Source organism: Metarhizium album, assembly GCF_000804445.1.
Source record: "Metarhizium album ARSEF 1941 chromosome Unknown scaffold_1, whole genome shotgun sequence".
Taxonomy (NCBI): domain Eukaryota; kingdom Fungi; phylum Ascomycota; class Sordariomycetes; order Hypocreales; family Clavicipitaceae; genus Metarhizium; species Metarhizium album.
Window position 1 is genome coordinate 3,642,037 of NW_024467575.1, and position 27,921 is coordinate 3,669,957.

A 27,921-nucleotide genomic window follows, 5' to 3' on the forward strand; every position below is an offset into this window, starting at 1 on the left:
GTGTAAATACTTGTTATCTTGGGGATGTGGCGGGTTCTTAGGTGGGCAGACTGGCTCGACGTTGTAGCAGAATATGGATCTTGCCCTTGGCTTGGCCTGTCAAGCATGTGAAGTCATCGAAGTAGTACGAATCATTCAAAGAACTTTGTGGGTTTCCTTGGCTTTTGAGGGAACAAATGGAAGTCCCGGCAAGCGCGAGCACTGCCTTTGCCCGTTGAGGGACGGGACACGAGTTGGAATCAGCGGCCCATCACTTGGGCAAATAGGCCTAGCTTCCTACATTGTCTTGAATTGTATTTATTTGGTCTGCCTGCGATTCCGTGCAGCTGCTTCAGGAGTCATGGCCGTGGTATATGCCTAGGCGCCTACTTAACTCGTAGCATAACAAGTAAGTACTTCAATACTTATAGGACCCTGGGAGGCACGTCCTCTGGAGTGTAAGTTGTTACAGCGAATCAGATAGCATGAAACACTGACCGTGGAACCCCATTTGGCGAATCTTTTTGTGGGCCGCGCTTAGATGACTGGTCCAACGCGATCCTAGGCTTTGCATAAGCGCAACCGCCAGCTGCCGGCTCGAGGCTGTCGCAGCAGGCAATTTTCCAAGGGTGTTTTCAGGAAGCTTGACGACAGTCCTTGACTCTCGCTTGTGCATGTCCCCTCGGCCAACATCCAGCCCAATTATCACAACCATGGCTGCCGTAAGTCGCGCCGCAACTCTTGCATCAAGTCGCAACAGCCTGGACTGACCGTTCGCCCGCAGCCATTAGTGACCGTCTCCGAATCCAAGGACCTTCGGGGCCTCAACCTCATCGCCGCACACTCGCACATTCGCGGTCTGGGTGTCGATGCGACCAGCCTCGAGCCCCGAGCCTCGTCGCAAGGCCTCGTCGGCCAAGAAAAGGCCCGAAAGGCGGCTGCAGTCATCCTGCAAATGATCAAGGATGGCAAGATTGCCGGCCGCGCCGTTCTGATTGCCGGCCCGCCCAGGTACGATGCTGCTATCACGGGGACGAGGCCATGCGCACGGGGGAAACAGGTCAACTAACACTACTCGGACATGTAAGCACCGGAAAGACAGCCATTGCCATGGGAATGGCGCAGTCGCTCGGCCCCGACGTCCCCTTCACTTCGCTCGCCTCGTCCGAGATCTTCTCCCTCGAAATGTCCAAGACCGAGGCCCTCACCCAAGCGTTCAGAAAGTCCATCGGCGTCCGCATCAAGGAGGAAAGCGAAATCATGGAGGGAGAGGTTGTCGAGATCCAGATTGACCGCAGCGTCACCGGAAGCACAAAGCAGGGCAAGCTCACCATCAAGACCACCGACATGGAAGCCGTTTATGACATGGGCAGCAAGATGATTGACGCCATGACCAAGGAACGCGTCATGGCCGGCGACATCATCTCCATCGACAAGTCGTCGGGCAAGATTACGAAGCTGGGCCGCTCCTACGCGCGATCCCGCGACTACGACGCCATGGGCGTCGACACCAAGTTCCTGCAGTGTCCCGACGGCGAACTGCAGAAGCGCAAGGAAGTCGTGCACACCGTCACCCTGCACGAGATCGACGTCATCAACTCGAGGACGCAAGGCTTTCTCGCCCTCTTCTCGGGCGACACTGGCGAGATTCGCAGCGAGATCCGAGACCAGATCAACACAAAGGTCGGCGAGTGGAAGGAGGAGGGCAAGGCCGAAATCGTCCCCGGCGTCCTGTTCATCGACGAGGTGCACATGCTCGACATTGAATGCTTCTCCTACATCAACCGCGCGCTCGAGGACGACCTGGCCCCCGTCGTCATCATGGCCAGCAACCGCGGCAACTCTCGCATCCGGGGCACCGACTATCGCAGCCCCCACGGCCTGCCCATCGACTTTCTCGACCGCGTCGTCATCATCAACACCCACCCGTACACCTCTGAGGAGATTAAGCAGATTCTTTCCATCCGCGCGCAGGAGGAGGAGATTGACGTTTCGGCCGACGCCCTGGCCCTGCTCACCAAGATTGGCCACGAGGCCGGCCTACGGTACGCCAGCAACCTCGTCAGCACGTCACAGCTAGTCTCTGCCAAGCGGCGAGCCAAACATGTCGGCGTCGAGGACATCCAGCGCAGCTTTCAGCTATTCTACGACCCCGCACGCAGCGTCAAGTTTGTCACCGAGTCGGAGAAGCGTCTGATTGGCAACGATGGCACGGTGGACCTGTCGGTGACGAATGGCCCGGCTGCCGCCACGGAGAAGATGGACCTCAGTTAGCACCGCCGGGTAGCGTGACGGATTTGATTTTGCAGTTGGCAGATGCGAGCTGGACGGCGTTCTTTGGGGCACAAAAAAAAGCCGACGCCCAAGGAAGTAGAGGGGCTTGCGTTGGCCTCATGTTTTAGCGTCCCGTGTACTGTTAGGAGTTGGGCTTTGCAAGGCCTAGATAGACGCGACCCAATCCCGATCAACGAGTGGGAAATACTGGCATCTCTTTATAAAGTCTCACTGTGTGTAGGGTGGTGCTTGGAGTGAGATGCCACCTACCAAGTGTAGTCTACGTGGATGAAGGTTGGACGTGGCAAGAGAGCATAGCCGCGGCCAGGCCACGACTACCTTTATTTCGTCTGTATTAGGGATACACTATCCATCGATGCGATTCAACTTTTTTTGGCCCCCTTGGAGCAGCAATTCCAAGTCTCCGATTCCAGCTAGCAATCTCCAACCCGGTTCAGGGGCAGCAATCTTCTCAATCCCAAGACACGCGACAGGACGGGGGTGTGTCTCGTCCCGTGGTCACTGCCACTGAATATCGGAGAATCAGCCACTGCTCGCACGCAGCTGCGACGAGCACCCTGTCCGCGGGAATACTTACTTCAGCCAGCCCTCTCCTTCTTGGGACGCTTGAGACGGGGCTCATCCGCCCCAGACAGCTCGTACTCGAGCTTGATAGGGAGTTCGTCCTGGTCGTCGGAATCCTGGACGCCAGCAGGGGACCTTGCGAGCGATGCCTTGGGAGCGCGAGCGCGAGCCTTGCGCTTGGGGGTGGCCTTTGAGGGGGTGGACGGGACGCTGCCGCCGTCGTTGCTGGCCGACTTGTCGGGGGAGTCTTGGGTGCGGCGGAGCTTCTGGATGTGCTGTCTGGGACGAGAGGGAGGCGTTAGCAGCCGGCCTTGACGACGGGGGTTTGCGTGGGGGAGACGACGGCGGCGGAACTTGGGAAAGGGAGACAGGATGGTGGGCGCGTACTTGACGCCGCTGAACGTGGTGTTGAAGCCTTGGGATTGCATGTGCTCCGTCACTCGGAGGAGGAAGTCCTTGTTTGGCCTGGCCACCTCGATCAAGGAGAGGATGAGGGCGTAGTGGGATTTCTCGTCCCACTTGTGGGTGTGCGTGACGCGAGACATGGCGGGTGGGGTGGATGAGTAGATGAAGGCGTGGATAGACGGTGGTATAAAGAAGCACGGGGACGGTGATGTAGGGGCAGTGGATGAGTAGTTATGTCGGGAGGAGGGTACAAGTAGCTGAGGAGGATGACGGGCGTATCGACGAGAGGAGGGGGGGAAGAGGCTCAACAAAATGTGAGGATCAGCAGAAGGGGGAAAGAAAGCAGCATACAGCGCGGAGGAGGAGATTGAACCAGAGCACAAGTGAAACTCGACGGCAAGCAAAGGAGAGCACAACAGCCGGCATGGCAAAATCGAGGTCAGATACAAAAAGAGAGAGAGAGAGAGAGAGAAAGAGAGAGAGAGAGAGAGAGAGAGAGGGCGGTTCACCGAAGAGCACTCTCTGTAAAGGTATACTCCCGAGTGCGCAACTCGTCCATAATCTTGGACATTTGCTCGTTTGTGAAGCTGACGTGATTAAATACGGCCAGAAGAACATCTTCATGGACGCGCTGATCCCACCTCATAACCTGACGGGGCATCTTGACGCAAAGCAGAAGGAAGGAAAGAAATAGATGGACTGCAGAGGTATGGTTGTCAAGGGCAGAAGAACGGGTTGAGGCACGGGCTTGTGTATAGGCGTGAGAGAGATGAGAGAGGTGAGAAGAGTGCAGAAGTGAGCCCTGGCCAGGTGCACAGTGCCTCGGGCGAATCCATCTGGAGTGAGAGGCAGATAAACAAGTGGTGAATGACAAGGGGATGAAGTCGTAAGCCTCACCTGATGCCCTCCCAGGTGACGTCGTGCTTCATGGTCTTCATGCGAGCGGCGATGTCTTTGCGCATGTCTGCAGTGAGAGCATTGGCGTCGATGCCGACTTGGTAGAAGGCTACGACGAGGTCGTGGAGGAAGTTAACATCGTTCCAGTGCCCGCTGGGTGCCATGGTGTCGTGAGAGTTGCGATGGCGCTCGACGTGGACGCGGACGTGGACGCGGCAGATGCCAAGGTTGTGTTGTGTGTGAGAGGCAAGTTGGGGCGAGCGAGGCGTCCGAGGTGAGTGTGAAATCCATGGGAGAGCTGGACAGAGACACAGACGGCCGTCATCAAAACACGCCCAACACAGTCGTCGCAGGTGGCTGCAGACGGCGACGGCAGACGGCAACCAGCCCAGCCAGCTGCCAGCCATGTGTGTATTCATGTGAGCAGATGATACACTGTCTGCCATCCTCTCGCCAATGCAAATACCGTCATGATTGTCCAGGCATCCTTGCCGGGTTCCCCGAAAAATAACTGCTGCCTCGTACATGCACGCCGTAAAGTCGTGTCCCAACCACATATCCCAAGCCCAAGTAATGATGATGATGGCAATACGCCTTGATCCAGTCAGCCTCCGTCACAATCCCGTCGCATTGAAACCCAGCAGCCCGGAAACATCCCACGTCTGTCTATGTGTGTACCTTGTCATGCCTCCCCGTCCTCGTAGCTAAATCTTCAACGGTCGTTAGTACAGATATGCCTGTGGCGTGAGGCGAGATGGGATAAGACGCCTCACTCTTCGGGATAATCAGATCCTGCGGCGCCATTGTGTGCTGCCAATGCTAATACGGCTTCGTCGTCCAGTGGCTGTTCGTGTTCCAGCTCTTGCGTGTCTAACCTTTGACGCTTGGCGGGATGCTCCTCCGTTCCGTCGGCGTCAGCTTCGGCGTCGGCGTCGGCGTCGGCGTCGACGTCAGCGTCAGCGTCACCGTCCTGTTCTGACGGTGCCCCGTAAGCAGCGTCTGTGGTTGCCGTTGCAGGAGTGGTCAACGCTTCTGCCGGCAGTGGTGTCGACGCCCTTTCCGCTTCGGCGACAGACTCTGGCTTGGTAGGTTGTGGCGCTTGTTGGCGGGCTCGGGCTTCCTGCTGGTCGTGCTGCTGGTCTGCAGAGTGCGTCTCCTGTGTCGTCCCTGGTGTAGGGATTGTGCTTGGAACACGAGCAGCGGCAGGACTGGCGGCTCCGTCAGCAGGCGACTCGGCTCCTGCGCCGGCAGGCAGCTTTCTCGGACGGCCCCTACCCGGTCCTGGTCGACGAGTAATGGGGTTAAGGGTCGGGTCGAAACGACGAGACGTCTCCGGGGCCGCCGGTTTTGCCTCGGCTTTGTTCTGGGACCGGCGCAGACCTTGAAAGTGTTGACTGCGGACCATGTCAGCAAAGGATGGCAGTCGTCAGTGTGCGTATCAGAATGCTTGGGTACATGGACAGGTCATTTTACCCGGCCCTGCCATGGCCTCACTCGAGGCTCTTCCGTGTCGCGGCCAGGGAGAGAGTAGCACCGGCTGCCCCGGGAGCCAATTGCGGTCGCATAGCACCGAGTCAAATAAAGCGAGGCGAACCATTGACATATAAGGCGGCGGTTGGCGGCGACAGCAAGGCGCACACCTCACCAGGAGCCTCATCAGGAACCTCGTCGGGCACCTCTCATCGGGCACCTCATGACACGTACCGACATCCCTCATTGGTGAAGCCGTAGCCCATGGTTCGCATGTGGTTGCCAATCGTGGTCCATTCCGTTCCACTGATGACGCCGATGTTTTTGACCGACAGGATGGTGAAGAACAAGTCCTTGTCTGCACGGTCATTCCAATTCTTGGGGTTCATGGTATCTGCGACGGCCCAGTGGACGGGACGGGGCCAGCGCAGTCGCGACGGATTGACCGTCTACACGATGTCAGGGATGTACAAGTCACACGGTGCTTCTGCACCGAGTCACGGATACAGGCTGTTAGGAGACGGGCTGGATCAATGCGAGAAATTGGTAGTGGGATAATGGTCAATGGAATCTGGAGACAACGATTGGGGGTGGAGGCGCCCTTGAGCGCCCGCGCACCCACCGAGGCAAAGACCGGCGCCGGGATGCGGGCCAAACATGTTCCGGTCGGAGACGAGATAGCACCAGGCGCTGTCCTTGGACTCTCGCTGCAACCGCCAAAAAAGGTGAGGACTTGGCAATCGGAATGACGGTATTTGGGAAATTGTCTCGAACTCTTATCGGCCCAATTTTACCAGCGCACACCGAACATGTAGCGGCACATGTAGCCTTTGCTGTAGCTGATGCTTGAACTTAGCCGGGGTTCAGACGGCGTTTAGCCGCGCTAGTTTCAGACATGGTGCTGCACGACCAATTTGGAGGATTTTACAGAGCACGTCGAGCTACGCCATGATTCGGGCTAGAAATCACCAATGGACTTCCGCATGAGAAAAAAAGGATGCCTGTCCCGGCGCCTTCCATTGGAACACGTACCTCATTATTCGAAATATCTATCATTTAATGAGAATGCCAGAGAGATGCAACTGCCATTAATCAAACTACCACGTCTTGCCACCCTATACTCCGTACCTGACCCAGACCTCGACACACGCAGCCGCCAAGGCCAGCAGCTGGTACGTACTCCGTACCTTGCACGTGAGTTCGCTCCTGGGACGTGCAAAGTGGCCCCGAGTTCCCGCAAAAATCGCGCCCCCCGTCGCGTCTCCCATCCACCTCACCCCATCCCCTCCAGCACGTTGGTTGAAGATGAGGCCGATGCGCGACCATGAAGCCGACAATAGAGCTCTGCAATGGTTTAAAAATGACGATTTCATGCATGTACGAATTTTCCACGGCTTTTGAGCGTTTCCGGACGTCAAAGTACAAAACATCGTCCGTCTTCCACCATGGTTGACGACTTGCTGCATCAGCCCCTCTTTCGAGGACGCCGTCGCTGCCTCAGCCGATCAGACACCAGACACCAGACACACAAGTGTGATGAGCGTGTGATGGGGCCCTCTACGCCCCAGATCTGACCGGCCATTGGCTCTGGTGATGGTCGAGAACTAATTTAAAAAATCTTACGAGCCGTCGCCGTTGAGTTGCGACACTGTGAGGGAACGGCGACTTTTCTTTTCCATCCTTCGAAATGCTCTGTGCCACGGGCGACATTGTCCATCGGCCGGCTTTCTCGGGCCAGGAATTGGGACTGTTGACTAACTTGTTTCGTAGGGACTAAGAGATGGCAAGTTGGCAACATAGGGTGCCTGATGGCGGCACCAAAGACTTGCCAGACGAGGTGGCTTTTGGGCGCGCATTTCGTAGCGCATCATAGATGGGGTCCGCCGGGGCTGACGGAATGAACTGCCAGGATTCGGAGGCCACCGCAGCACACCCACCCAAACCGTCCCGGCTCTTTGCTTTCTTTTCCCCAAAGGCTTTACGTATTGGGGTTGAAAAGATGAGTCACACTGGTTTCAGTCCATGCCAAAAAAAGTCACGCTTGTCGAGACGTCACGACCTTTTTGCGACGAACCACGGACCTGGACTGTGCGAGGGCGCTGATTGGCACAGGGCATGCTGCCTGTTGTGTTGCCGCAGCAGCGAGGGCGAGGGCGAGGGTGACAGAGAAAGGGACCGTGCCTGAATATGCAACCAGATTTGATTGCAGCTTGGTTTGTCTTTGGAAAAAGAGGATTGGCCCTCCTGCATCATGGATCTGAAGACAAGGCGATGGTGGATGGGCGCTGCTGCACGCACTTTACGCGCCAGCGCCAGCGCGGCTGTACAGTGCGCAGACCCTGACTTGTGACTGGCTGCCACCTGGCGGTGCAGTCTTGGCTGGCGCCCCACAATCATCCTCGACATCCAACATCCCGATTCCCAACCTGCAGCATCCAGGTCCAGCAACAAATGCAGCATGCCCGTTCCTCCCCCCATGGCTGCGGCACTAGGCAGCCATGCCCTTGGGAACCTCGTCCTAGACTAATCATTCGACATGTCGGTGCCGATTCGAGCCCCGGATGCCTCCAGCGGCGTCATGGCACGCCATCGGTTCCTGGATCCTGACATCCGGACACACAAGTCCATCCATCAATTGATGCATCCATGCATCATCCTCACACCCCGTCAATGCCGTTTCCCCTTGATCAGATAACTATCCGGGTGGTAGTGGTGATATTTCTTGTTTGTTTGCCCACACGCCTCCCGTTTTGCCTGAAGTCGATGCCTTTTTAAAACGCAAACCCTTCCCCGAGGCCACATCCCCGAACCTTCCTCCGACCACATCACCATCCGTACCGACGTTTGTCTTTTTGTTTGACCTTCTGGCCCTCGCCATCTCTCCTCGGTGCCGTGTCAGGCATACGCCAGACCTACTTGGATAGTAGAGAGCTCGTTCCAACCCGAGACCTTGTTATCGGATCCTTGTCTCGGCCGCTTGCTAGACTTTGACCAGCCGTCTTCGACGCATCTAGCTGAACAGGTCTCGCAGTAACGCCGACACATATTCATCTTGACTCACAAGGGGACACTCCGAACTTTGTGGCCTGCTCGTCTCCACGGATCGTCTCCACCTCGCACCAACTATATCTACGCCTAACCCGCCCGCCGTCTTCTGTGAGCCCGACTGCTTGTCGTCAGTTCTGAACGTCTGAACATATTCAACCGCTTCACATCATCACCAGCAGTCTCAATCTCGCCACAATGTCTCCCAACAGTGATAATGCCATGGCCCGCTTCCTTTTCGCCATCTTGAAGCAAAAGAACCTCAAGGATGTCAGTCTTTCTCCTCCAGACAAGTCCTGCCTTGTACATGACGAATTTACTAACAACCACTCAAGATTGACTGGAACCAAGTCGCTCAAGACCCTGTCCTTTTGCATCCCATCCCGAACGGGCACGCGGCCAGGATGAGGTATTCTCGTTTCCGAGCCACTGTCACTGGCCATGAGTCTCAGAAGCGCGGACGTTGTAGCGGAAAGGATAGAGTTTCCAAGTCTTCCAAGAAGGACCACTCGTCCAAGAAGGACGCCATGGTCAAGTCGGAATCAAGCGTGAGTCTTGCCTCGCTCGCTCAGATAGGCTGGGGCACCGGCCCCGTAAATCACAATCAGCATCGCTAATACCTACATAGTACTCCCCAGCCTTCCTGCCATCCCCCTATCCTGGTGAAGACGATGATTTCACGGCTCGGTTCCTCACACCCTGCAGCGATGACATGATATCTGTCCATCCTCCTGTCGTCGAGAAGCGCTGGCGCGGAGGCTCCAACGCCTTCTCACCCATGATGGACACCAACTCGGATTTCTTGACAGATTCCGGTAGTCTTACAAACTCACCGGCATTTTCGGCATTCGATGCTGCCTACGACCTCAGCAATTACAGCGGTGCGGCTCCCGATTTCCCAGTCCAAGACATTTCCGACCTCAGTGGTCCTCAGTCGGCCACGGACTGTGGCCAGGAGTGGCACGAGCGCTTTCACGATGCGCAGCTTTTTTGATGCCCGATGGAAGCAGCCCATTCCAGGTTGGACGGTGTGCACCTGTATACAAAAATTATGGCGCATGGTAGATGAATTATTTGCTTGCCTTATGACTTACGATCAAGTTTAGTTCAAAACAATGCCGGGGTGATGAAGATTTTACATGGGTTGATCGACCCGATAATGGAGTTGAGCATTCGAGCAAATTGTATACTAATAATAGCTTGCACTGAATACAGTCAAAAGTTGATGAATCTCTTTGCACCGGCGGCTGTTACTGTTGCTCCCGATGTGAGAGTACATTCACTGGATACTTTGATTTGCAGCAGTCGTCGTATCTGTCTCATGCGAACGAGACGCGACGGCTCTTGGCTGCTTGTTGCTTCACACGCTGCAACCGACAACTTTTCTGCAAAAGGGGGTTCTCTCGAAACAATCCGAGTCGGCTGTGGTCCGCAACTTGGCTGCGCGGCGCCATCATCATCACCACCATCGCCATCATCGCCATGGTCCGCCCAGATCCGTCATGCTTTTATATGGCAGTAAATACTGCGCAGCTGCCAAACTCAAAAGCCGCCGCCTGCCATGAATCCAAGAAGTAAAAAAAAATAAATAAGAAGATGACAAAAATAATAGAAAATAGAAAAGAGTCATCCGCAGTGTTCCCCCTGCCGGCGCCACCAGCACCGTTCACTTTCGATTCACTTCCCATTGACCTCGCTTCTCCTCTGCGCCCTACAACAACTGCGCGCCCCCAGGCGCCATGTGCGTTTGCATTTCTTCTTCTTCCCTTTTCACCGCACACTGTGAAATAGGCGCAGCCGCAAAAACAGCACACAACGCTCTCCTACACGCCTCCAAGCCGAGCTCTCTGCAACAAAGACAGTCTCGTCCATACGCCCGCGCACTCGCTCTGGCCTTGATCACACTGTCCGTACTTGTACTCGGGACCCTGGTGCGGAATCTATGCCAGTGATTCTTGTCGTGGACTTTGCTGATATTCCCAGCCGACATGTCTGATACCCCAAAGAAAAAGGAGCCCACGGCCTCCGAGGCCATGTTCTTCTTCGCCATCGTCAAACACACCCGCAACAAGGCCGACATCGACTGGAGCGCCGTGGCGACGGAGCAGGGGTTCAAAAACGCCGATGTCGCCAAGGTATGCTATGCTCTCTCCCCTGGGGCCGCCTTGAGTCTTGACTATCCTACGTCTTGCCCGACGAGGCGAGGCCGGGCGAATCTTGCTCGAAACAGACATACACGAGTTACCGTGCTGGCGGATGCGTGCTGACTAGGGACAGGTCCGCTTCGGCCAGGTCAAGCGCAAGCTGGGCATCACCACTAACACCGACACTCCTGCTACTTCCTCCCGTACGCCCATCAAGAAAGTTGGTTCTGTGGCCGGAACTCCCACCAAGGTCATCAAGAGTAGTGGTCGTGCCGGAACCAAGGGGAGGACCAAGGGAAAGGGAAAGGGAGTCAAGGCAGAGGACGAAGGGGCCGAGGATGATGATGAGACGGTGGTTGGAGTAAAGGGTGAGTATTTGGAGCTGGGTCCGGAGGCTGAGATTGGGTCGTTGATGGGAGACGAGGACTACGAAGATCCTTTCTAGGCAATGAGATTGTGCACATGGGGAGGGGAGTTGCGAGACGTGTCCTCTGGAGTCCGAGATACCCCGGGCTGGTTCGATGGAGGTTGAGGTTGACGAGACGCTTGCATCGCGTAGACAGAGTGGCTGGAGTGGTTTTTTTCTGCATTTTGAGGGATAGGCTCGAGGATTGTCCCAAGTGATGGAGGCTGGATGGATGATGATAGATGCCTTGGCCATAATGGTGGTGCGTACGTATATCATGGGGCATGGCGAGTGTAAGTGAGCGACGGGGAGGCTGCCGAACGAGCTACCCAAGACTGCTTCTGGTTCGCGAGGTCCCTGCCATGTCTAGGCTATAAATACATGCGAATTGCTGGATTCGACTTGCTGGAGGCTTCGTGTTTGAATTTGCACGTGCCGCTGTGCTGGCTCACACTGACTGACACATAAAAGGTGCTCTCAACTGACGCACTGCTTACTTTCTTCTCACACTGGTCACCGGTAAGGCAACTGATACCTTTGGTATTAGAAGTCGTTTCTCAGCTCGTACAGGTAATATCTCCTCAAACACTTGTCTGGCCACAACTTCCCTTCTCTCCCCAACAACGCTCATCAGACCTGCACGGCTGCCAACTTCTCATCCAACCCCAACCGAAGCAACCAGCAGGACATCAACATCAGGCCAAGACATACACGTATGTTTATGTTTCAACAGAAACTGAACTGCAAAGACCAATTCCCATATTAACAAGGCACAGAAAAATGCCCCGCAAAGCCAAAGCTGCCGCTGCCGCCGGCGGCGAAGGAGAGTCACCCACGGGCCTCACAGAAGGCGAACTGCGCTTCGTCAAAGCCGTCTTCGACAACATGACGCAGAAGCCCGACGCAGACTGGGACAAGGTCGCTGCCGACCTGGGACTCAAGGACGCAAAGTGTGCCAAGGAGCGTTTCCGTCAAATGTCTGTCCGTCACGGCTGGCGCGAGCAACCGGCCTCTGGCAATCCCAGCCCCCGCAAGCCTGGCAAGAACGGTGCCACGGGACCGTCTGGAGATGGCAAGGTGACCAAGCGGGCTCCAAGGACCCCTAGGAAGTTGAAGAAGGAAGAGGCCTCGGAGGAAGCTGGGGAGGATGATGAGGTTGATCTTATTGAGGGCGGGGACGATGGCGACGTCAAGATGGAGGCCGAGCAGGAAGCCGAGGTTGAACAACGAGACGAGATTTGATACACGGGGCTTACTTTGGTACTTTGTTATGGATGCGTGGTCCAGTTCACGATTTTAGAGATCAGGCTTGGCACGGGGATTGCTTCTTCAGGACTCCAGGAGAACAATACAAGATGCTCGCGTTTCCAGATGAACTGGCAATAGTGTCGGCCATTTACCGAACAGACTCGTTTGTGTTCTTGCTTCCCTGATGTAGGCTTTATGCATCTAGGGTTGGCATTGCCGGCTCACTTTCTGCTCACTTTGCCCTGCCCTGCCGGCCACATGCTGCCCGTGTGAATAAAACCCAACATCGCTCTCTGGCAATTTCAACACCGACTTGTTCCAAACAACTCTACATCATCCTCAGAGCTCATAAGATCTCGCTTCTCGCACCAAGTTTCGTTCAGGACCTGCAATCAGCGTCATCTGCTCGTCCCAACAACAACAGTCCAAAACCCTACGCATAGCTACCACCAAGTCACTCCGCAAACGCAAAAATGCCCGGTACCCAGGATCCCGCGGAGCAGGTCAAGTTCCTCGTCTCCTGCATCGGACACACCAACAACGGCCGTGTGAGTCTGCGTCATGGTCCTGTCCTTGCTCCCTCTCGCCCCGACTGACGCAGCAATAGCCCGACTTTGCGGCCGTGGCCGACGAATTGGGCATCGTCACCAAGGCTGCCGCGTGAGTGGCCCCCCGTCGTCTGAAAAGTCCAACGACGCCTGCTGACCAATTGCTGAGCAGACAGAAGCGATATGAGCGCATGCTCAAGGCCAACGGCGTCACCGCCACCAAGTCGCCTCCAAAGGCTGCCGACGATGGAGCCATGCCGACTCCCCAGAGCACTCCGGTCAAGCGCAAGGCTGCTGCGCCCCGTATCCCCGGCTCTGCCAAGAAGACCAAGGGCAAGGCGGGTGAGGAGGTGAAGAAGGAGTCGTCGGGCGACGAGGACACCAAGGAGGGCGTCAAGAAGGACGAGGACTCGGAATCCGAGCTTAGCGGTTGGTAGCCGGGAAGGCTGTCTTTGGGGTGAGGATCGTGCTAACTGGCGGCGCATAGATCCGCCGCCCTCCGAGGATGCTGAGTGTTAGATTCTCGGCCGGCTTTTGCTTTTTCGTCTTGCCCTGGGGCCTGGGCTATGGAGGACGGGGGGGACATGGGATTGCCCCCGGGGTGACATTGGCGGCGGACGTGGAATTGAGGCTATCGTGAGATGCTCGGACACGGTTTGAGACGTGGTGTGGCTCTCTACATGGATAAAATCAATAGACGGCGGATAAAATTTTGTCGTCAAGATGTGTGATGCCGTTCTTGAAGTGCGGGTTCAGGTGGTGGCTGTGATGATGACGGATATGAAATCACGGTTCAACCCGAGTATGACGGGAGAATTGCGGGATTCTTCTCAGGCGAAGCCACCAGAAGCATCATCAACCTTGTTCCGCAATTTGACCTTTTCGTCTCACGTGGCGGGGAAGCATCTCGACTTCGCTTCATCTCTCCCGCACTTGTTCGCCAGCTGCCGCGCCTGGCATCTCCTGGCTCGCAGCTGTCAGCCCGTGAGCACGGTCAAGATGGATGCTGCCACGACCCGTCGACTCGCTCTCGCACTGCTGTCTTCTCTACAATTCATCAGACTCGTCTGGTGTTTACGCCGCTTGGAAATTCTTTTGTCGTCTTTGATCCGGATTCACTTCCTCCGTTCTCGCTTACACCTGCTCCCACGCACAAACACCCGCACACAACTGCGTATTCACTGCCCGTCCACACCAGAACGCAGAACCGCGTCTGTGTTTTCTGCCGACTGCTCACCTGAAAAGTTCTCCCTCCTTCACTTTACCGTGAAACTAGCCTCATTTTCCTCGACAGCAATTCACTTCTCGCCACGAGTCCGTCTCAACTCGCCTCGGCCCTGACAAACGCTTGGCTAACAAAACAAACGGCCCTTATTGACTTACTATTGCCCCTTCATCATTGTCTTGTTGACTTCAACATGGTTGCCGCACCCGTCAGAAGGACCACTGCTAGCAAAAACCGCTCCCCGGCCAAGGAACGCAAATCCGCCACGAGAACACAAAGTGCTGAGGCCTCTCTTGTCTCGTCGAGCGCTCCCAGCTCCCCCGGCAAGACTGAGACGCCTCGCACGGCTAGGTATTCGCACCACCTCCCGACGAATCAGCAGAGAAAGGGCAATGGGCGTGTCCCAGGGAGGAACTTGATTATGTGGAATCGTGAGTTTTTCGCCTCATCAATATCGCCGTCCCGATGAGGCCTTTCTGACCCATGACCGTTACAGGCCCACGAATGGCCGAGAAGCTCCTGCTACACATTCATTATGAATGTACTCGACACAGACTCCAGTTACCGTGGGACGCAATCGCCCACCGCTTCCACCCTGGGTCATCGGGAGCTGCCATCATTCAACACATCAATCGTTTGCGGCGGGAAATCCTGGCTGAAGGCCATCTGGTCCCGCCTCTCACACAGCGATCTTCGGCTACACCTGTTGACCCCAACGTTCGCGGATTCGTCCGCCAAGACACGGAATGTGGTGACATCGAAGCCACTCGTCCTGTGTATTTTGGCGAGAGAATTGATGATCCCAAGTTCAGTCTCCCTTGTGATCTCTCCTTCCTTGATGAAGAAGAGTCGATGGAGCCACAGGCCGGGCTCGGCACCTCGTCAGCTGGGTCCGACGAGGGAGACTCTCGCCAGGACTCCCCGACTCCCATGACACGATGTGGTTCAAAATCATCCATCGGTTCAATGAGCGCTTATGAAACCTTTGCACCGCAGTTCGTGGCCCCGGTTGAGCTCGTGAGAGACAGACGAGGCCTTGACCTGTCCCATTTCCCAATCGTCGGCCAGCAGGTAGTGGTAAGGCAAAGAACATGCAATTTGGCAGTGGGAAGCACCACTCTTGCTTACATTCTTCAGGAAACGGAGCCCAACCATGGCCGACACCTTCCGCATGGATCCGAGTCCGTTGCCAACTCGTTCGAAGGAATAGCCTCGCCCGGCGAGCCGCTCGAGACCAGCCTTCCAGTAATAGCACCAGGACATTTTGCGCTTCCCGGCATCCCCGAACACGCGCATCATGGCTGCAGAATGTCCACCTTGCAGAGCCTGGCTCACCCATTCGTGTACCAGATGAGCCATCACCAGGATTGCTTACGTGCGGCTTTCCACATGGGCATGCCTTTTGCCATGACAAGTCCATACGACCCCTACATGGCACTAGACCCGGGCCTTATGAAACAAAGCATTGGGCAGCCCTTACCGGCTGCTGCTACTGCCGAAAATCAGGCAACGATGCGAGGCGACATCGAGGCTGCCGACGTCTCTACACCCCTTCCCGCTATTTCAGGCCCTGCTCTGAGCCAGACAATTCAATAATGCAACGTGAAATCATACTTATCGGTAAGGACTCGACGCCTCAATACTCAGTACCTTGCTGCAATGCATTATCTTTTTTGGGTCAAAGGACGACCTGGGGGTCATTGGGTAAAAAGTCTGCACGACGTTACCAGTTGCTTTGCCGCCATCTAAGAAAATAGAATCCGAGTGCCCACGCGTGGCTTGCACTCGGCGTGGGCAAATACCTAAGTACCTACTGCTCTTTCCACCACATGTATTAAATAAGACGCGAGAATCTGGATGAAAAGCAACACAGCCTTGTGAGTTAGCTCGAGATGAGGAGGTCGGAGACATTAGAAAAAAAAAATTCTTTTCAGGTATAGATAGGTAATCAATGCTCTGCACTGTTAGCTTGGTGGTCGATTTAGTGTTTATCGAAGACTTGGCCGTGTCGTGGAGGTTACACAAATCAACACAAATCATCTAGCAAATTCGGCAACGGCGCCAGAACCTTCTCTGGGTCCCTCCTTCCCCGAGCCTGGCAAGCGTTGCCGTGGAGGTGGGCTGCGCCGGCGCGCGTCTTCCGTGGCGACAGGTTTTTCCGACCCTTGCCCGTGACAATTTTTTTGCGGGTGCCAACAACTTCCAATTACAACCAAGACTTCTCCTTGATTCTCCAGACCTCTGACCCAAGTCACTTTCCCCCAGCTTACATCCTGTATCACTTCTCCCTTTCCTCCCTTTGTACTATAATACCCCCCGTACCGCTCTCGTATCTACAAGATGCAGCGTGCATTGAGCTCACGAGCTCGAGCTACGGCTCTGTCTTCTGCAACCTCCCGTTATCGCGCCGGTGCCGGTCTGGGCCAGCAGCTCCGGTTTGCTCACAAGGTGAGAAGACACGAGCTCGAATTATCCAACGACGGGCCCCAATGTGTCTAACTGGTGCTGTAGGAGCTCAAGTTCGGAGTTGACGGCCGTGCCGCGCTCCTGGTCGGTGTTGACACCTTGGCCAAGGCTGTTGCTACTACTCTGGGACCCAAGGGCCGAAATGTCCTGATTGAGTCCAGTTTCGGCTCCCCCAAGATCACAAAAGGTGTGTAAATGAAGACGCTTCTACCCGTTTGGCGCCAGTGGAACTTGAGCTATCGAGACCGACTGACTCTATGTGCAGACGGTGTCACCGTCGCCAAGGCCGTCTCTCTCAAGGACAAATTCGAGAACCTCGGCGCCCGTTTATTACAGGACGTGGCCTCCAAGACCAACGATGTTGCTGGTGACGGTACTACCACTGCCACCGTCCTCGCCCGAGCTATATTCTCCGAGACGGTCAAGAACGTCGCTGCTGGCTGCAACCCCATGGATCTTCGCCGTGGTATCCAGGCTGCCGTTGACTCTGTTGTTGAGTACCTGCACAAGCACAAGCGCGACATCACGACCAGCGCCGAGATCGCTCAGGTCGCCACCATATCTGCCAATGGCGACAGTCACGTCGGCCAGATGATTGCCAATGCCATGGAGAAGGTTGGCAAGGAGGGTGTCATAACTGTCAAGGAGGGCAAGACCATGCACGATGAGCTCGAGGTCACCGAGGGCATGCGCTTCGACCGAGGTTTCGTCTCCCCTTACTTCATCACCGACACCAAGGCCCAGAAGGTCGAGTTCGAGAACCCCTTGATCCTTCTCTCCGAGAAGAAGATTTCTGCTGTCCAGGATATCATCCCTGCTCTGGAGATTTCTACACAGTCGCGTCGCCCTCTTGTCATCATTGCTGAGGATATCGACGGCGAGGCCCTCGCTGTTTGCATCCTGAACAAGCTCCGCGGCCAGCTCCAGGTTGCTGCTGTCAAGGCTCCCGGCTTTGGCGACAACCGCAAGTCCATCCTTGGTGACATTGGTGTCTTGACCAAGGGTACCGTTTTTACCGATGAGCTGGACATTAAGCTCGAGAAGGCCACCATTGACATGCTCGGCTCTACCGGCTCCATCACCATCACCAAGGAAGACACCATCATCCTCAATGGTGAGGGTTCCAAGGATGCCATCTCTCAGCGCTGCGAGCAGATCCGTGGAGTCGCTGCTGACCCCACCACTTCTGAGTACGAGAAGGAGAAGCTCCAGGAGCGTCTCGCCAAGCTCTCTGGCGGCGTTGCCGTCATCAAGGTTGGTGGCTCCTCCGAGGTCGAGGTCAGCGAGAAGAAGGACCGATTTGTCGATGCTCTCAACGCCACCCGTGCTGCTGTTGAGGAGGGTATCCTGCCCGGTGGCGGTACCGCTCTGATCAAGGCGTCTGCCCAGGCTCTGGGAGACGTCCCGGCGGCCAACTTTGATCAGCAGCTTGGTGTTAACATTGTCAAGAATGCCATCACCCGCCCCGCCCGCACGATCATTGAGAATGCCGGCCTGGAGGGGTCCGTTATCATTGGCAAGCTCACTGATGAGCACGCTACTGACTTCAACCGGGGCTTCGACAGTGCCAAGGGCGAGTACGTCGACATGATCAAAGCCGGTATCCTCGATCCCCTCAAGGTCGTCCGTACTGGTCTCGTTGATGCTAGCGGTGTTGCCTCCCTGTTGGGTACCACTGAGGTTGCCATTGTCGAGGCCCCTGAGGAGAAGGGGCCCGGTGGCCCTCCAATGGGAGGCATGGGCGGGATGGGCGGGATGGGAATGATGTAAGATGGACGGACTCAAGAGGATGAGGTTGCGATTTCAGGCGTTGTACAAAAAAGAAACTAATCGGGCATGGGTCGGGTGCTGGTCGAAGACGGACAAACACATGGGTCAAAGTGATGTTGCACCATCTCCTCTCTACATCTCGGCATGCTTTTCTCATACCCCTGCAGATTTGCAAGCAGCTCAGACATTATGTATAATAGCAAGTAGTACTTGGCCATAAAAAAAACACTTTCCCAAGAAAGAAAGCAAGGAGAAAAGAAAAAAAGAAGACATGACAAATTATGCGACGTGGCTGATTTTGGGGCTGTACAGTCTTAACTAATAACTTAGTTGCCTTGAGGCAGCGAGTTTCCAATGACGCTAGTTGCCGAACGATGCGACTAGTGGTGGAAGTCTGGCGGGATTTGTCATCGTATACCGTCAACCCATGTTGTAAACATGTTATTATTTTGCGCAAGGCAATGTCGGCTGTTGGCCGCGAGATCAGGCTGGCAAAACGAACAAAGGGTCGTCGAGGATGCCGAGGCTGCGCGAGGGCTTGGCGGGGTCACGTGGCAGCAACGTCCATGTCGCGGCCAACCCCACATGCGCACCACACCATGATGATGTGGACAGCTGGGTGATTTTTTTTTTCGCGGGGCCAGGCTCCAAGGCCCCTCCACCCGAGTCCCCGACCGAGCAGTGAGCACCACCACGCACGACCCGTTGACCCCATGCCGTCTGTCTGACTGACTGACTGACTGGCACTTTCACTTTCCTGACCTTGTTATCCTCCAAACAAACAAAGAGGCACCAGTTTCCGACCCTACCTTGCCTTTGCATCGCAACACCGCACGTCTGCCTGTTTGCTCTCCCTCAGATGTAAGGCCAAGTCAAGTTGTCCCTGCACGGCTTAAATACTCGAGCGTTGCCGGCAATCCAGTCGCCCGCACTCTTTTTCTCTCCGTCTTGTTTACTGACGAGCTCCTTTCACTCGACTCCAGCCTTGCTCCCCCCCACCCCTCACCGTCGCGCACCACCTCCTGACGGCAATCATGGTGAGTTTCGCCCCAACGGCCTACAGCCCTACGCCCTGCGGCCCTGCGCGGCCATACGACCCGTCTTCTGACCTTGTGCTCTTGGCAGTCTCAATCTGGGTTCGTAACTGCCTTCGCTACACTCTGATTGCAGTTTCGAGCTTGCCGCTGCCGCCGTCTGCGCGACCCTCCTCCGTTGTGACGACGGGCTGCCCTGCCGACGTGGACGTTGGAGGGGTTTGCGGCACAGCGGAACAGCCGCCACGAGAGACAGTGCGGAATGCTGCTAACACCTTTTGCGCCGATGCAGAGCGACCGTTTCGCAGGATTGCATAACTGCCTACAACGACTTGAAGCTGTCCAAGAAGTACAAGTACATCATCTTCAAGCTCTCGGACGACTTCAAGCAGATTGGTATTGAGGAGGCTTCCGACGACAAGGATTGGGAGAACTTCCGACAGAAGCTCGTCAAGTCTACCACCAAGAACAAGTCTGTGAGTAGAGAGCTATTTGCCCTCTCTGTCGCATTCGTATTTGCGCTAAGTCTTTGTTTCCTTTTACAGGGCGTCGTTGGCAAGGGCTGTCGATACGCCGTTTACGACTTTGAGTACAGCCTGGCCGCTGGCGATGGTGTCCGGTATGTGTGCGCCCCGCCCCCTTTCTGTATTTCTCTTCTTTTCTGCTTTCAAATTCTTCCCTTTTCTTTTTTTTTTTTTCCGGAAATCGCTGCGTTACTGTGAGCATCGTGCTAACGTGTTGCAGAAACAAGATCACCTTTATTGCCTGGTCCCCCGATGATGCTGGTGTTCAGGTAACATGCTGCCACAAGACCTGACTCTACCGTCTCTTCACCACTAGCTGACGATGAACACTGCACAGCCAAAGATGATTTACGCTTCCTCCAAAGAGGCCCTCAAGCGATCCCTCACCGGAATTGCTACTGAGCTGCAGGCCAACGATGCCGATGACATCGAGTACGACACCATCGTCAAGACCGTCAGCAAGGGTCTTGCCGGTTAAGCCTCGTGTTCTGTTTACTTTGTATCTTTCTTTGAGTGTTGCGAGGGACGACAACAATGGAGAAAAGAGAGACAGTACCAAAAAAAAGAAAAAAAAAAAAAGGTCCTGGGCACGCCGCCCGCCTTCTCATGAGCGCATGAATTGAGAAATTATTGCTACCCAAAATGGCTTGTTCTGAACCAACCCCCCTTCCTTCACCCCCCTGTTTCATCTGCTGAAGAATAAAAGCCAACCCGAGTTGTGACGCCAAAAAAAGAGACGACGGCGACGGTGTAGGATTTGAAACACGGATGGATGCAAATTATACAATGGTGACGCATGCATTTGGGATTCTTCATGTCGGCGGAGAGTTGGCGTAGCTGCTAGATGTGCGAGTCGTGGGCGAAATCAACATCATGGGAAGACGGAAATAAAAATCACGCTGGATGTGCTTCACAGTTGGCCTTGATTTCCCGACGACGTTGTGCGCCGGAGTGCATCCTCATGACATCGACGCCGGCTTGTGTCGGCGCTGCCAACCCCCATTCCTAGCCACGATAAAATTACAATTCAGATCATGGTTGCAGAGCGACTAGACTCCCAAGTCCGTTTAAACAAGGCCCCCAGGTCGGCCGCGGCATTCTCGTCCTTGAGCCGCTGCTCCAAAAAGCCCCTCAAATCGTCCCAGAAGGCGTCCGTGGTCAGGGCATCCCACCCACTCGCCTTTGCCGCGGCGTCGGCCTTGCCCTCGGGCTGCATGGCCGCGGCGCCGCCCATGACCATGACGGACAAGTCGAGCCGCAGGTCCGAATCGCCCACCACGTCCTTGAGGACCTTGCTGTCCGTCAGGGGGCGCTTGTTGTGCAGGATCTTCATCTTGTCGACCGGTATGCTCGTCTGCCGCGCCACCCTGGTCTTGATGTCGAGTATGGACGTGTTGAGCGGCTGCGAGGTGAGTTTCAGATCGAGCGGCGGGTTGCGGAGGGACTTGAGGGTCACGGTGAGGCTGCGCTCTTGCCCGGGGAGGACGGTCCTGGGCTTGCTCATGGGGTTGGGCATCCGGGGGAGGATGTACTGCATTTTGTGAGTTTTTGCTTCTTTCTCCTGTTCTGGTCCTGTCCTGTTACAGGCCCTTTTGTTGGGCTGGGGAAGGGAAGGACGCACGGGAGGGCGGGGCGGGAAGGATTTGGCATCTTCGACGTGGTCTGGTGAGAGCTTGATGGGGCGGGAGTCGAGGCTTGAGAGGAACGTCTTGGCGAATGCTGCTTCCGCCATGGTGGCGAAGGCGAAGGCGAAGGCGCGGAGAGGGCTGGGCGCGAGGCGAATGGATGAAGGAATGGCGATGTTTGCTTCGGCCTTCAGAAGCGGGAAGCTTGGAGGCGGGAGTTAGGTAAGCGGCGGGGCGTCGTGCGGGATGGCGGCGGCCGACGGGTTGGGTTACATGTAGTACAGGCTCGCGAGAGCGTACATTGCTGGGTTGAATTCTGGCTTTTTTTTTTTTTTTTTTTGCTGTCTGCAGGTGCTGCACTGGTTTCTTGAGAGCGATGGCTGATGTTGTGCAGGTTTGTCGGACGGAGAACGCAGATTGCAGCTCGGCTTCCACTGCCGCTCTTGCGTACTGTCAACTCAAGACTGAAGTCTGAAGTGGGTGCCTCGCGGGTTCGAAGTGGAGCCTCGATACGAAGTTTCACCGACCAAAGAAAGTGTTATCGGACTGGAGAGGAAAAAAAAAAAAGTCAGGCGGGGCGCATTGGTTGATTCTCGCAAGTCGCCGTACATCCATCGAATCGTCGCCGGTCCTTCTCACGGCCGACTCTCCTCTCGCACGCTGATTGCTCTTGAGAAGAGCGAGAAAAGAAGTTGCACAACATGGGTGCCGGAAGGCGGATGAAGAGAAAACAGGGTGCCCCCGAGCCCCTTTCAGAAGAACACTATGCAAGACTCAAGCGCAAGGCTGGCATGCCAGTCGACACTCCCGCAGAAGCTCCCGACAAGAAGAGAAGACGAACAGCAAAGAATGCGCAGTCCAAAGCCAACGGCTCTGCTGCCTCTGTGAAGAAGTCTGCCGCGTCGAACAAGTCCCATGGCGACAAGTTGGTAAAGTCAAAGCCCAATGGCAAGTCAAAAGGCAGGCAAGCCAAACCCGCCATGCCGGACCGGGAAGACGGCGATGTCGAGCTCGATGACGACGAGCTCGACGCAGATGACTTGGGTATCGAAAAACTATCCGACCTTGACGACGGCGAGGGCGAGGGCGAGGGCGCGACGTTGGGCGACGATTTTCTGGGCTCAGACTCATCCGTGTTTGACTCGGGCGACGAGAACGACCATGTCGGGAAGCCTATATTTTCTGAGGACGAAGACGAGTCTGACGCCGAGGAGAAGCTCACGGCCGCCAACATTGAAGGACTCTCGAGAAAATTGGACCGCAAGCTGGCCGAGGAAGCGGCTGCCAACGCGGCCGAAATTGCCGAGAGCGCCCTGCAGACCAACATCATTGACGGCGACACGCCGCACGTCGTTGACGACGCCGGGGACGACGAGCTGTCTGCCAAGACAAACGCCCTCCTCGCCCCGGATCTGCAGCTTCTCCGGACGCGAATCACGGAAAACGTCCGCGTGCTCGACGACTTTGCCAATCTGGCCGAGGACGGGCGCTCGCGATCCGAGTACACTGCCCAGTTGATCAAGGATGTGTGCGCATACTACGGCTACTCCGAGTATCTCGCCGAAAAGCTGTACAATCTCTTCCCCCCCCGGGAGGCATTCGCCTTTTTCGAAGCCAACGAGACTGCCCGTCCCGTCGTCGTCCGCACTAACACCCTGCGCACGCACCGTCGCGATCTCGCGCAGGCCCTCATCAACCGCGGCGTCACCCTGGAACCGGTTGGCAAGTGGTCCAAGGTCGGCCTGCAAGTCTTTGAGAGCAGCGTGCCCCTCGGAGCCACGCCCGAGTATCTCGCCGGCCACTACATCCTCCAGGCCGCCTCCTCCTTCCTGCCCTGCATGGCGCTCGACCCCCAGGAGGACGAGCGCGTGCTCGACATGGCTGCCGCCCCGGGCGGCAAAACAACCTACATGGCAGCCATGATGAAGAACACGGGCGTCATCGTGGCCAACGACCCCAACAAGGCCCGCGCAAAGGGCCTCATCGGCAACATCCACCGCCTCGGCGCCCGCAACGTCATCGTGTCCAACTACGACGCGCGCGAGTTTCCCAAGCCCATGGGCGGATTTGACCGCGTCCTCCTCGACGCACCCTGTTCCGGAACGGGCGTCATTGCCAAGGACCCCAGCGTCAAGACCAACAAGACGGAGCTCGACTTCATGCAGCTGCCGCACACGCAGAAGCAGCTGCTCATCGCGGCCATCGACTCGGTCAACCACTCGAGCAAGTCGGGCGGGTACATAGTCTACTCGACGTGCTCGGTGACGATTGAGGAGAACGAACAAGTCGTCCAGTACGCGCTCAGGCGCAGGCCAAACGTCAGGCTCGTCGACACGGGGCTGGCCTTTGGAAAGGAGGGCTTCACAAGCTTCATGGGCAAGAAGTTCGACCCCAGTCTCCGCCTCACAAGGAGGTACTACCCCCACGCGTACAACGTCGACGGCTTCTACGTCGCCAAGTTTAAGAAGATTGGGCCCACGCCCACCCAGGCTCCCCGGGGCCACACCCCCAGGGCGGGCGCGCCCGGCGGCGGCGGCGGCGGCGGCGGCGACGGCGGCGAGGACGACACCATTGACAAGACGCCCATATCTGCCGACGACCAAGAGGGCGGCGAGGACGACTTTGGCGGCTGGGACGAGGACGAGGACAACGAGTACATTGAGCGGGGGCGGAGGAATGCCATGCGCAGACGCGGCCTGGATCCGAGGAGTAACACCAAGGCCAAGAGGGGGTCTCAGTGACGGCGAGTCCCGTGGAGGCGTGGATTTTAAAGCGGGCCGCTCTATCTACACATGTTTAGCACAGGAGTTTGAAAATGGTATCAATCTTGTCGGGGCGTGCGATTCTGTCCCCTCTGCCCGTTTGATGTGTCCGTCTCGACTCTCGGGGCCGCTGTCCTTGTTGAAGAGGCCGTCGGTGGACCGTGGCCCCTGGGGGGGGGGGAAGGAAGCAGCTGCAGTGTTCGAGTGACGGGGGTGAACAGAGCTCTGGCTATATTCCGACTTTTTACTACTTCACTGCGCAGCATCTCGACTGGGAGTACGCACATGCACTTGTTGGCTCTGCTTGGCGCCCACCGCGTGTCCGGGCCACTTGCAAACAAGGCTTCACTTTTCAACTGATTACTTCTCCGTGTGATGAGCCACCGACAAATCGGGCAGCAAGGAAATGGGTTTCTTCCGTGGTTTGTCATGATGTATTCGCAAGTACCGCCGCGGCCTGTTGAGGCCTTGGCAGCTAACGTGCTTCAGGCGAGGCGGCCTGGACTAAACGAGTGACTGACGAAAGAGACATGTCCTGCAACATTTGATTCCCAACCCAAACGACCCAGTCAGCTCAGCTCCCTTTGCCTACCGCCGCAAGTAGCTGGGAGCCCGCATGGGCCAAGGCCCAGGACTCGGAGAGACACAAGGGACGCTGGAGACGCCTCTCCAGAGACGCACGTTTCCTCCCGAGGACGTCTACTTGCATTTGCAAGACTTGCCAATGTTGTCTTTGGAGCAGGAGCAAACACGAACGGGGTTGGTGCAGTGGCATCCGTTCTCGTTGCAGGTTCCCGAGCACTGGGACGAGACGAGAATGCGAGATTAGCAAAGGTGCCGGTTGCCGTGAGCAGGTGAGCCATGGACGAGGGAGAACGGCAGCGGGAGCAACCGGGGGAATCGAGATGGACTCACCGTCTTCCTGGCAAAGATGTCAGCTCTGGCCAGGAGCTCGGCGTCGTCAGAGGACCTGACGGAATTGTCGCCGTTGGGGACGGCCGAGGCCAGGATTGGAGAGGCCACGGCGCCAAGGAGAACGATGATGGCTTGGAACTTCATGTTGATGAGTTGAACAAGTTGGGAAGGGGTTGTTGCGATGATGAGAGTCGACGGTTGTAGAATGGCAGATGGGAAGTGGTTGAATGGTGGTGCTGCTGGAGGACAATCGAGCAAGAGAGCCGGGAAGAGCGATGCCTATATATATATACGTGTATATGTGCCTTTCGGCGTGTGCTCAATGAAGAAGACCTTGGCACACACCAGCTCATGACCAGGCCATGGCCGACAATCTGGCAATGAAGCCAAGGATAATGGCGAGGTCCTGGGTGACGACGGGACTCGAAGGAAAGGCGGTTGGGCACACCAGCTTACTGCCGCACAAGATGCGGGTTTTCGGGCAAGACTACAAGGAGTAAAACGCCGCGCAAATCGGTAAGCATGGCGCGCAACGAGCTCGATGAGGTTGTGAATATGTCGAGCCGTGTCACCGCAACCACACGTTGCACAGACCAACGAGAGCGACGTGCCGGACAACCGGACGATCGGCCAATCGGGCGTGGCTGCACTTCAAGCCAGTCGGCAAATGCCTCATGGGGTTGTCGGGGCGTCGTGTCGTACGCGGCCAAGTCGACGACGATCCGGACGTCATGAGTGATGACTGCGCACCGCTGCGTCCATGCTTCCTTCCTTTCTGACTGCCTGCTGCAAGTGACAGGTCTGGCTGCAAGTGGCAAGCAGGCAATCAGTTCCAAGGCACGTGCAGCGCCGCCGATCGGGTGCAGCGTTGGCATGGCACGGCAGTACATAAGCTCGACCGTCGAAACAAACCGTTTGTGCCGCGCGTCAGTCTCTTCCGCTGCTGCTTCCACTCCAGAGTCTGACTATCCGATTCCCTACCACCATCTACTTGCTATCCCCCACGGAAAACAAGAACAAGAACAAGAACAAGAACGAGAGCAGAGGCGAGCACGAGACGAAACATGGCCGACTGTCCCACTGGCGGCTGCTCCATCCCGCTCACAACTCGCGCCGAGAAACGCAACGCGTATGAACGGGACCCCCAGAAGGCTCGCGAAATCTGCCAAGGTCTCCGGGACGACCTCTTTCGCATCGGCCAGAACTACTTCTCCCGCACGTACGACCTGGCCAGCATCGAGGGGTTTCTTCACGATGCTTGGGACGAGTTCATCTATGCCGCCAAGATGCAGCCGGCCGACAGTGCTGAAATCGACAGGCTCGTCACACTGATCCTCGAGGTGCGAGAGCTCGGCGCCTTCAGGCCGACGGAGCAAGATGCCGTCGACCAGAGCAAGAGATCGGAAGAAGCCGTCACCATGTCCAACGGCCAGTGGCTTTGGACCGACCTCCCCTACCTCGCCGACGACCTTTACGACTTCTGGGTCACGGAGTCGGCCGCGCTCACCGGCCCCGAGAGAGCAAGCCTCGCCGCCTTCACAGGCAAGCTCTGTGCCGTCGGCGTGGGTGCGCCCCAGCTGTCTCGCTGTGCACTCTGGCTCTTCGTCAGAGCGCTGGAGACAGAGCTGCCACCCGAGACTCTGGCAGACCTGCTCCCCGCCTGCCGGGAGTGGCTCAGGTACAGCAAGACGAAGCTCGTCAAGATGGCGAGCGACAACTACTGCCCTCCCCCGCCGGCCGAGGGTGAGGACGACGCCACTCTGTATGCCGTGGGACCGCTGGTGGCCGATGCAGACATGCCGCCCGGCTTCAGCATCGCCAGGTGGTTGTCCTGGAGGAAGCGCGCAGGGGACATCTACAGCGCCGGCTCCGGCGACGTCTCCAAGCTCGGCAGAGCCTGCTTCGAGGAGATGATGAATGCTGGGCAGTTTGTCGGCATTGACGTTCCCGCCGAAAAGGTATACCTAGAGAGGGTATTCAAAGCGCTGGAAGACGAGCTTGCGTCTGGGAGATTCACCGGCTGCGTCGGCGTGGAGGACATTGAGATTGATCCGGACTGGGCAAAGGAGACGTAGTCGCCGCCGGGCCTGGGCTGCTCCGGCCGGTGCTTGGTGCTTGGCAAGGTGTCGGGCTCTGAGTTTGGCATCCGGACAAAGACAAGGGCGAGGGCGTATCGATTGGTCATCAGCCATCACTCTACGGAGTGCCGTAGCAACACGCATCTGTAGGGCTTGCCTGAGCGCTTGACTGCTCTTGACGCGTCAGCATGCCACCGAGCTTCGTGTAGTAGTTTAGGAAGCCAGACGCCACTGGCCGGTAGAAATAAAAGAACAAACATTGGAGCTAGCGCGACGTCCGGCCAGCACCAGTCTGATGGCACCCGGGAAACAAACATCCGACATTGCCGAGCGCCGGGTGCTGCTCGACTTCATCGCCCCGGTCCATGGGTATAAAAACGGTCCATGTCCAGCGAAGGGGAGCTGTGAGCAACAAGTCCTGAACAGCGAGAGTCCAGCCAACATCGTCTGCATTTCACTCCACCCCTTGCCCCAGCACTTGAAGAGGCAAACCTTCCAAATCGACGACTCCGCCATGCCGG

The 27,921-nt window shown here is 56.5% G+C and overlaps 15 protein-coding genes across 15 annotated transcripts; 10 read left to right on the forward strand and 5 right to left on the reverse strand.

Annotated features, from left to right (window-relative positions):
- Positions 1 to 692: 692 nt before the first annotated feature.
- MAM_01042 (reptin) lies at positions 693 to 2,253 on the forward strand (the record flags this gene model as incomplete). Its single annotated transcript, XM_040819841.1, has 3 exons — positions 693 to 701; positions 764 to 990; positions 1,068 to 2,253. 3 exons carry the CDS (start codon positions 693 to 695, stop codon positions 2,251 to 2,253), a joined length of 1,422 nt encoding a protein of 473 aa, XP_040683106.1.
- A 599-nt stretch (positions 2,254 to 2,852) lies between these two features.
- Positions 2,853 to 3,383, reverse strand: MAM_01043 (uncharacterized protein; the record flags this gene model as incomplete). The annotated part of the gene is made up of 1 exon (XM_040819842.1): positions 2,853 to 3,383. The coding sequence occupies one exon, from the start codon at positions 3,381 to 3,383 to the stop codon at positions 2,853 to 2,855; it is 531 nt and encodes a 176-aa protein (XP_040683107.1).
- Positions 3,384 to 3,748: 365 nt separating this feature from the next.
- Positions 3,749 to 4,304, reverse strand: MAM_01044 (uncharacterized protein; the record flags this gene model as incomplete). The annotated part of the gene is made up of 2 exons (XM_040819843.1): positions 3,749 to 3,830; positions 4,141 to 4,304. 2 exons carry the CDS (start codon positions 4,302 to 4,304, stop codon positions 3,749 to 3,751), a joined length of 246 nt encoding a protein of 81 aa, XP_040683108.1.
- Positions 4,305 to 4,909: 605 nt separating this feature from the next.
- Positions 4,910 to 5,999, reverse strand: MAM_01045 (uncharacterized protein; the record flags this gene model as incomplete). The annotated part of the gene is made up of 2 exons (XM_040819844.1): positions 4,910 to 5,534; positions 5,845 to 5,999. 2 exons carry the CDS (start codon positions 5,997 to 5,999, stop codon positions 4,910 to 4,912), a joined length of 780 nt encoding a protein of 259 aa, XP_040683109.1.
- A 2,854-nt stretch (positions 6,000 to 8,853) lies between these two features.
- Positions 8,854 to 9,649, forward strand: MAM_01046 (uncharacterized protein; the record flags this gene model as incomplete). The annotated part of the gene is made up of 3 exons (XM_040819845.1): positions 8,854 to 8,925; positions 8,991 to 9,203; positions 9,284 to 9,649. 3 exons carry the CDS (start codon positions 8,854 to 8,856, stop codon positions 9,647 to 9,649), a joined length of 651 nt encoding a protein of 216 aa, XP_040683110.1.
- Positions 9,650 to 10,643: 994 nt separating this feature from the next.
- Positions 10,644 to 11,244, forward strand: MAM_01047 (uncharacterized protein; the record flags this gene model as incomplete). Its single annotated transcript, XM_040819846.1, has 2 exons — positions 10,644 to 10,790; positions 10,933 to 11,244. The coding sequence occupies 2 exons, from the start codon at positions 10,644 to 10,646 to the stop codon at positions 11,242 to 11,244; spliced, it is 459 nt and encodes a 152-aa protein (XP_040683111.1).
- A 741-nt stretch (positions 11,245 to 11,985) lies between these two features.
- Positions 11,986 to 12,447, forward strand: MAM_01048 (uncharacterized protein; the record flags this gene model as incomplete). The annotated part of the gene is made up of 1 exon (XM_040819847.1): positions 11,986 to 12,447. One exon carries the CDS (start codon positions 11,986 to 11,988, stop codon positions 12,445 to 12,447), a length of 462 nt encoding a protein of 153 aa, XP_040683112.1.
- A 479-nt stretch (positions 12,448 to 12,926) lies between these two features.
- MAM_01049 (uncharacterized protein) lies at positions 12,927 to 13,520 on the forward strand (the record flags this gene model as incomplete). The annotated part of the gene is made up of 4 exons (XM_040819848.1): positions 12,927 to 13,001; positions 13,061 to 13,113; positions 13,174 to 13,430; positions 13,489 to 13,520. The coding sequence occupies 4 exons, from the start codon at positions 12,927 to 12,929 to the stop codon at positions 13,518 to 13,520; spliced, it is 417 nt and encodes a 138-aa protein (XP_040683113.1).
- An 899-nt stretch (positions 13,521 to 14,419) lies between these two features.
- MAM_01050 (uncharacterized protein) lies at positions 14,420 to 15,822 on the forward strand (the record flags this gene model as incomplete). The annotated part of the gene is made up of 3 exons (XM_040819849.1): positions 14,420 to 14,657; positions 14,723 to 15,303; positions 15,364 to 15,822. 3 exons carry the CDS (start codon positions 14,420 to 14,422, stop codon positions 15,820 to 15,822), a joined length of 1,278 nt encoding a protein of 425 aa, XP_040683114.1.
- A 744-nt stretch (positions 15,823 to 16,566) lies between these two features.
- Positions 16,567 to 18,462, forward strand: MAM_01051 (Heat shock protein 60 precursor (Antigen HIS-62); the record flags this gene model as incomplete). Its single annotated transcript, XM_040819850.1, has 3 exons — positions 16,567 to 16,674; positions 16,738 to 16,879; positions 16,958 to 18,462. 3 exons carry the CDS (start codon positions 16,567 to 16,569, stop codon positions 18,460 to 18,462), a joined length of 1,755 nt encoding a protein of 584 aa, XP_040683115.1.
- A 1,034-nt stretch (positions 18,463 to 19,496) lies between these two features.
- MAM_01052 (Actin-binding, cofilin/tropomyosin type) lies at positions 19,497 to 20,498 on the forward strand (the record flags this gene model as incomplete). Its single annotated transcript, XM_040819851.1, has 5 exons — positions 19,497 to 19,715; positions 19,835 to 19,972; positions 20,042 to 20,115; positions 20,241 to 20,289; positions 20,358 to 20,498. The coding sequence occupies 5 exons, from the start codon at positions 19,497 to 19,499 to the stop codon at positions 20,496 to 20,498; spliced, it is 621 nt and encodes a 206-aa protein (XP_040683116.1).
- A 549-nt stretch (positions 20,499 to 21,047) lies between these two features.
- On the reverse strand, positions 21,048 to 21,947 carry MAM_01053 (Ubiquitin supergroup; the record flags this gene model as incomplete). The annotated part of the gene is made up of 2 exons (XM_040819852.1): positions 21,048 to 21,849; positions 21,919 to 21,947. The coding sequence occupies 2 exons, from the start codon at positions 21,945 to 21,947 to the stop codon at positions 21,048 to 21,050; spliced, it is 831 nt and encodes a 276-aa protein (XP_040683117.1).
- Positions 21,948 to 22,346: 399 nt separating this feature from the next.
- MAM_01054 (tRNA (cytosine-5-)-methyltransferase NCL1) lies at positions 22,347 to 24,386 on the forward strand (the record flags this gene model as incomplete). The annotated part of the gene is made up of 1 exon (XM_040819853.1): positions 22,347 to 24,386. The coding sequence occupies one exon, from the start codon at positions 22,347 to 22,349 to the stop codon at positions 24,384 to 24,386; it is 2,040 nt and encodes a 679-aa protein (XP_040683118.1).
- A 720-nt stretch (positions 24,387 to 25,106) lies between these two features.
- Positions 25,107 to 25,466, reverse strand: MAM_01055 (uncharacterized protein; the record flags this gene model as incomplete). The annotated part of the gene is made up of 2 exons (XM_040819854.1): positions 25,107 to 25,208; positions 25,323 to 25,466. 2 exons carry the CDS (start codon positions 25,464 to 25,466, stop codon positions 25,107 to 25,109), a joined length of 246 nt encoding a protein of 81 aa, XP_040683119.1.
- Positions 25,467 to 26,386: 920 nt separating this feature from the next.
- On the forward strand, positions 26,387 to 27,397 carry MAM_01056 (uncharacterized protein; the record flags this gene model as incomplete). Its single annotated transcript, XM_040819855.1, has 1 exon — positions 26,387 to 27,397. One exon carries the CDS (start codon positions 26,387 to 26,389, stop codon positions 27,395 to 27,397), a length of 1,011 nt encoding a protein of 336 aa, XP_040683120.1.
- Positions 27,398 to 27,921: the final 524 nt, after the last annotated feature.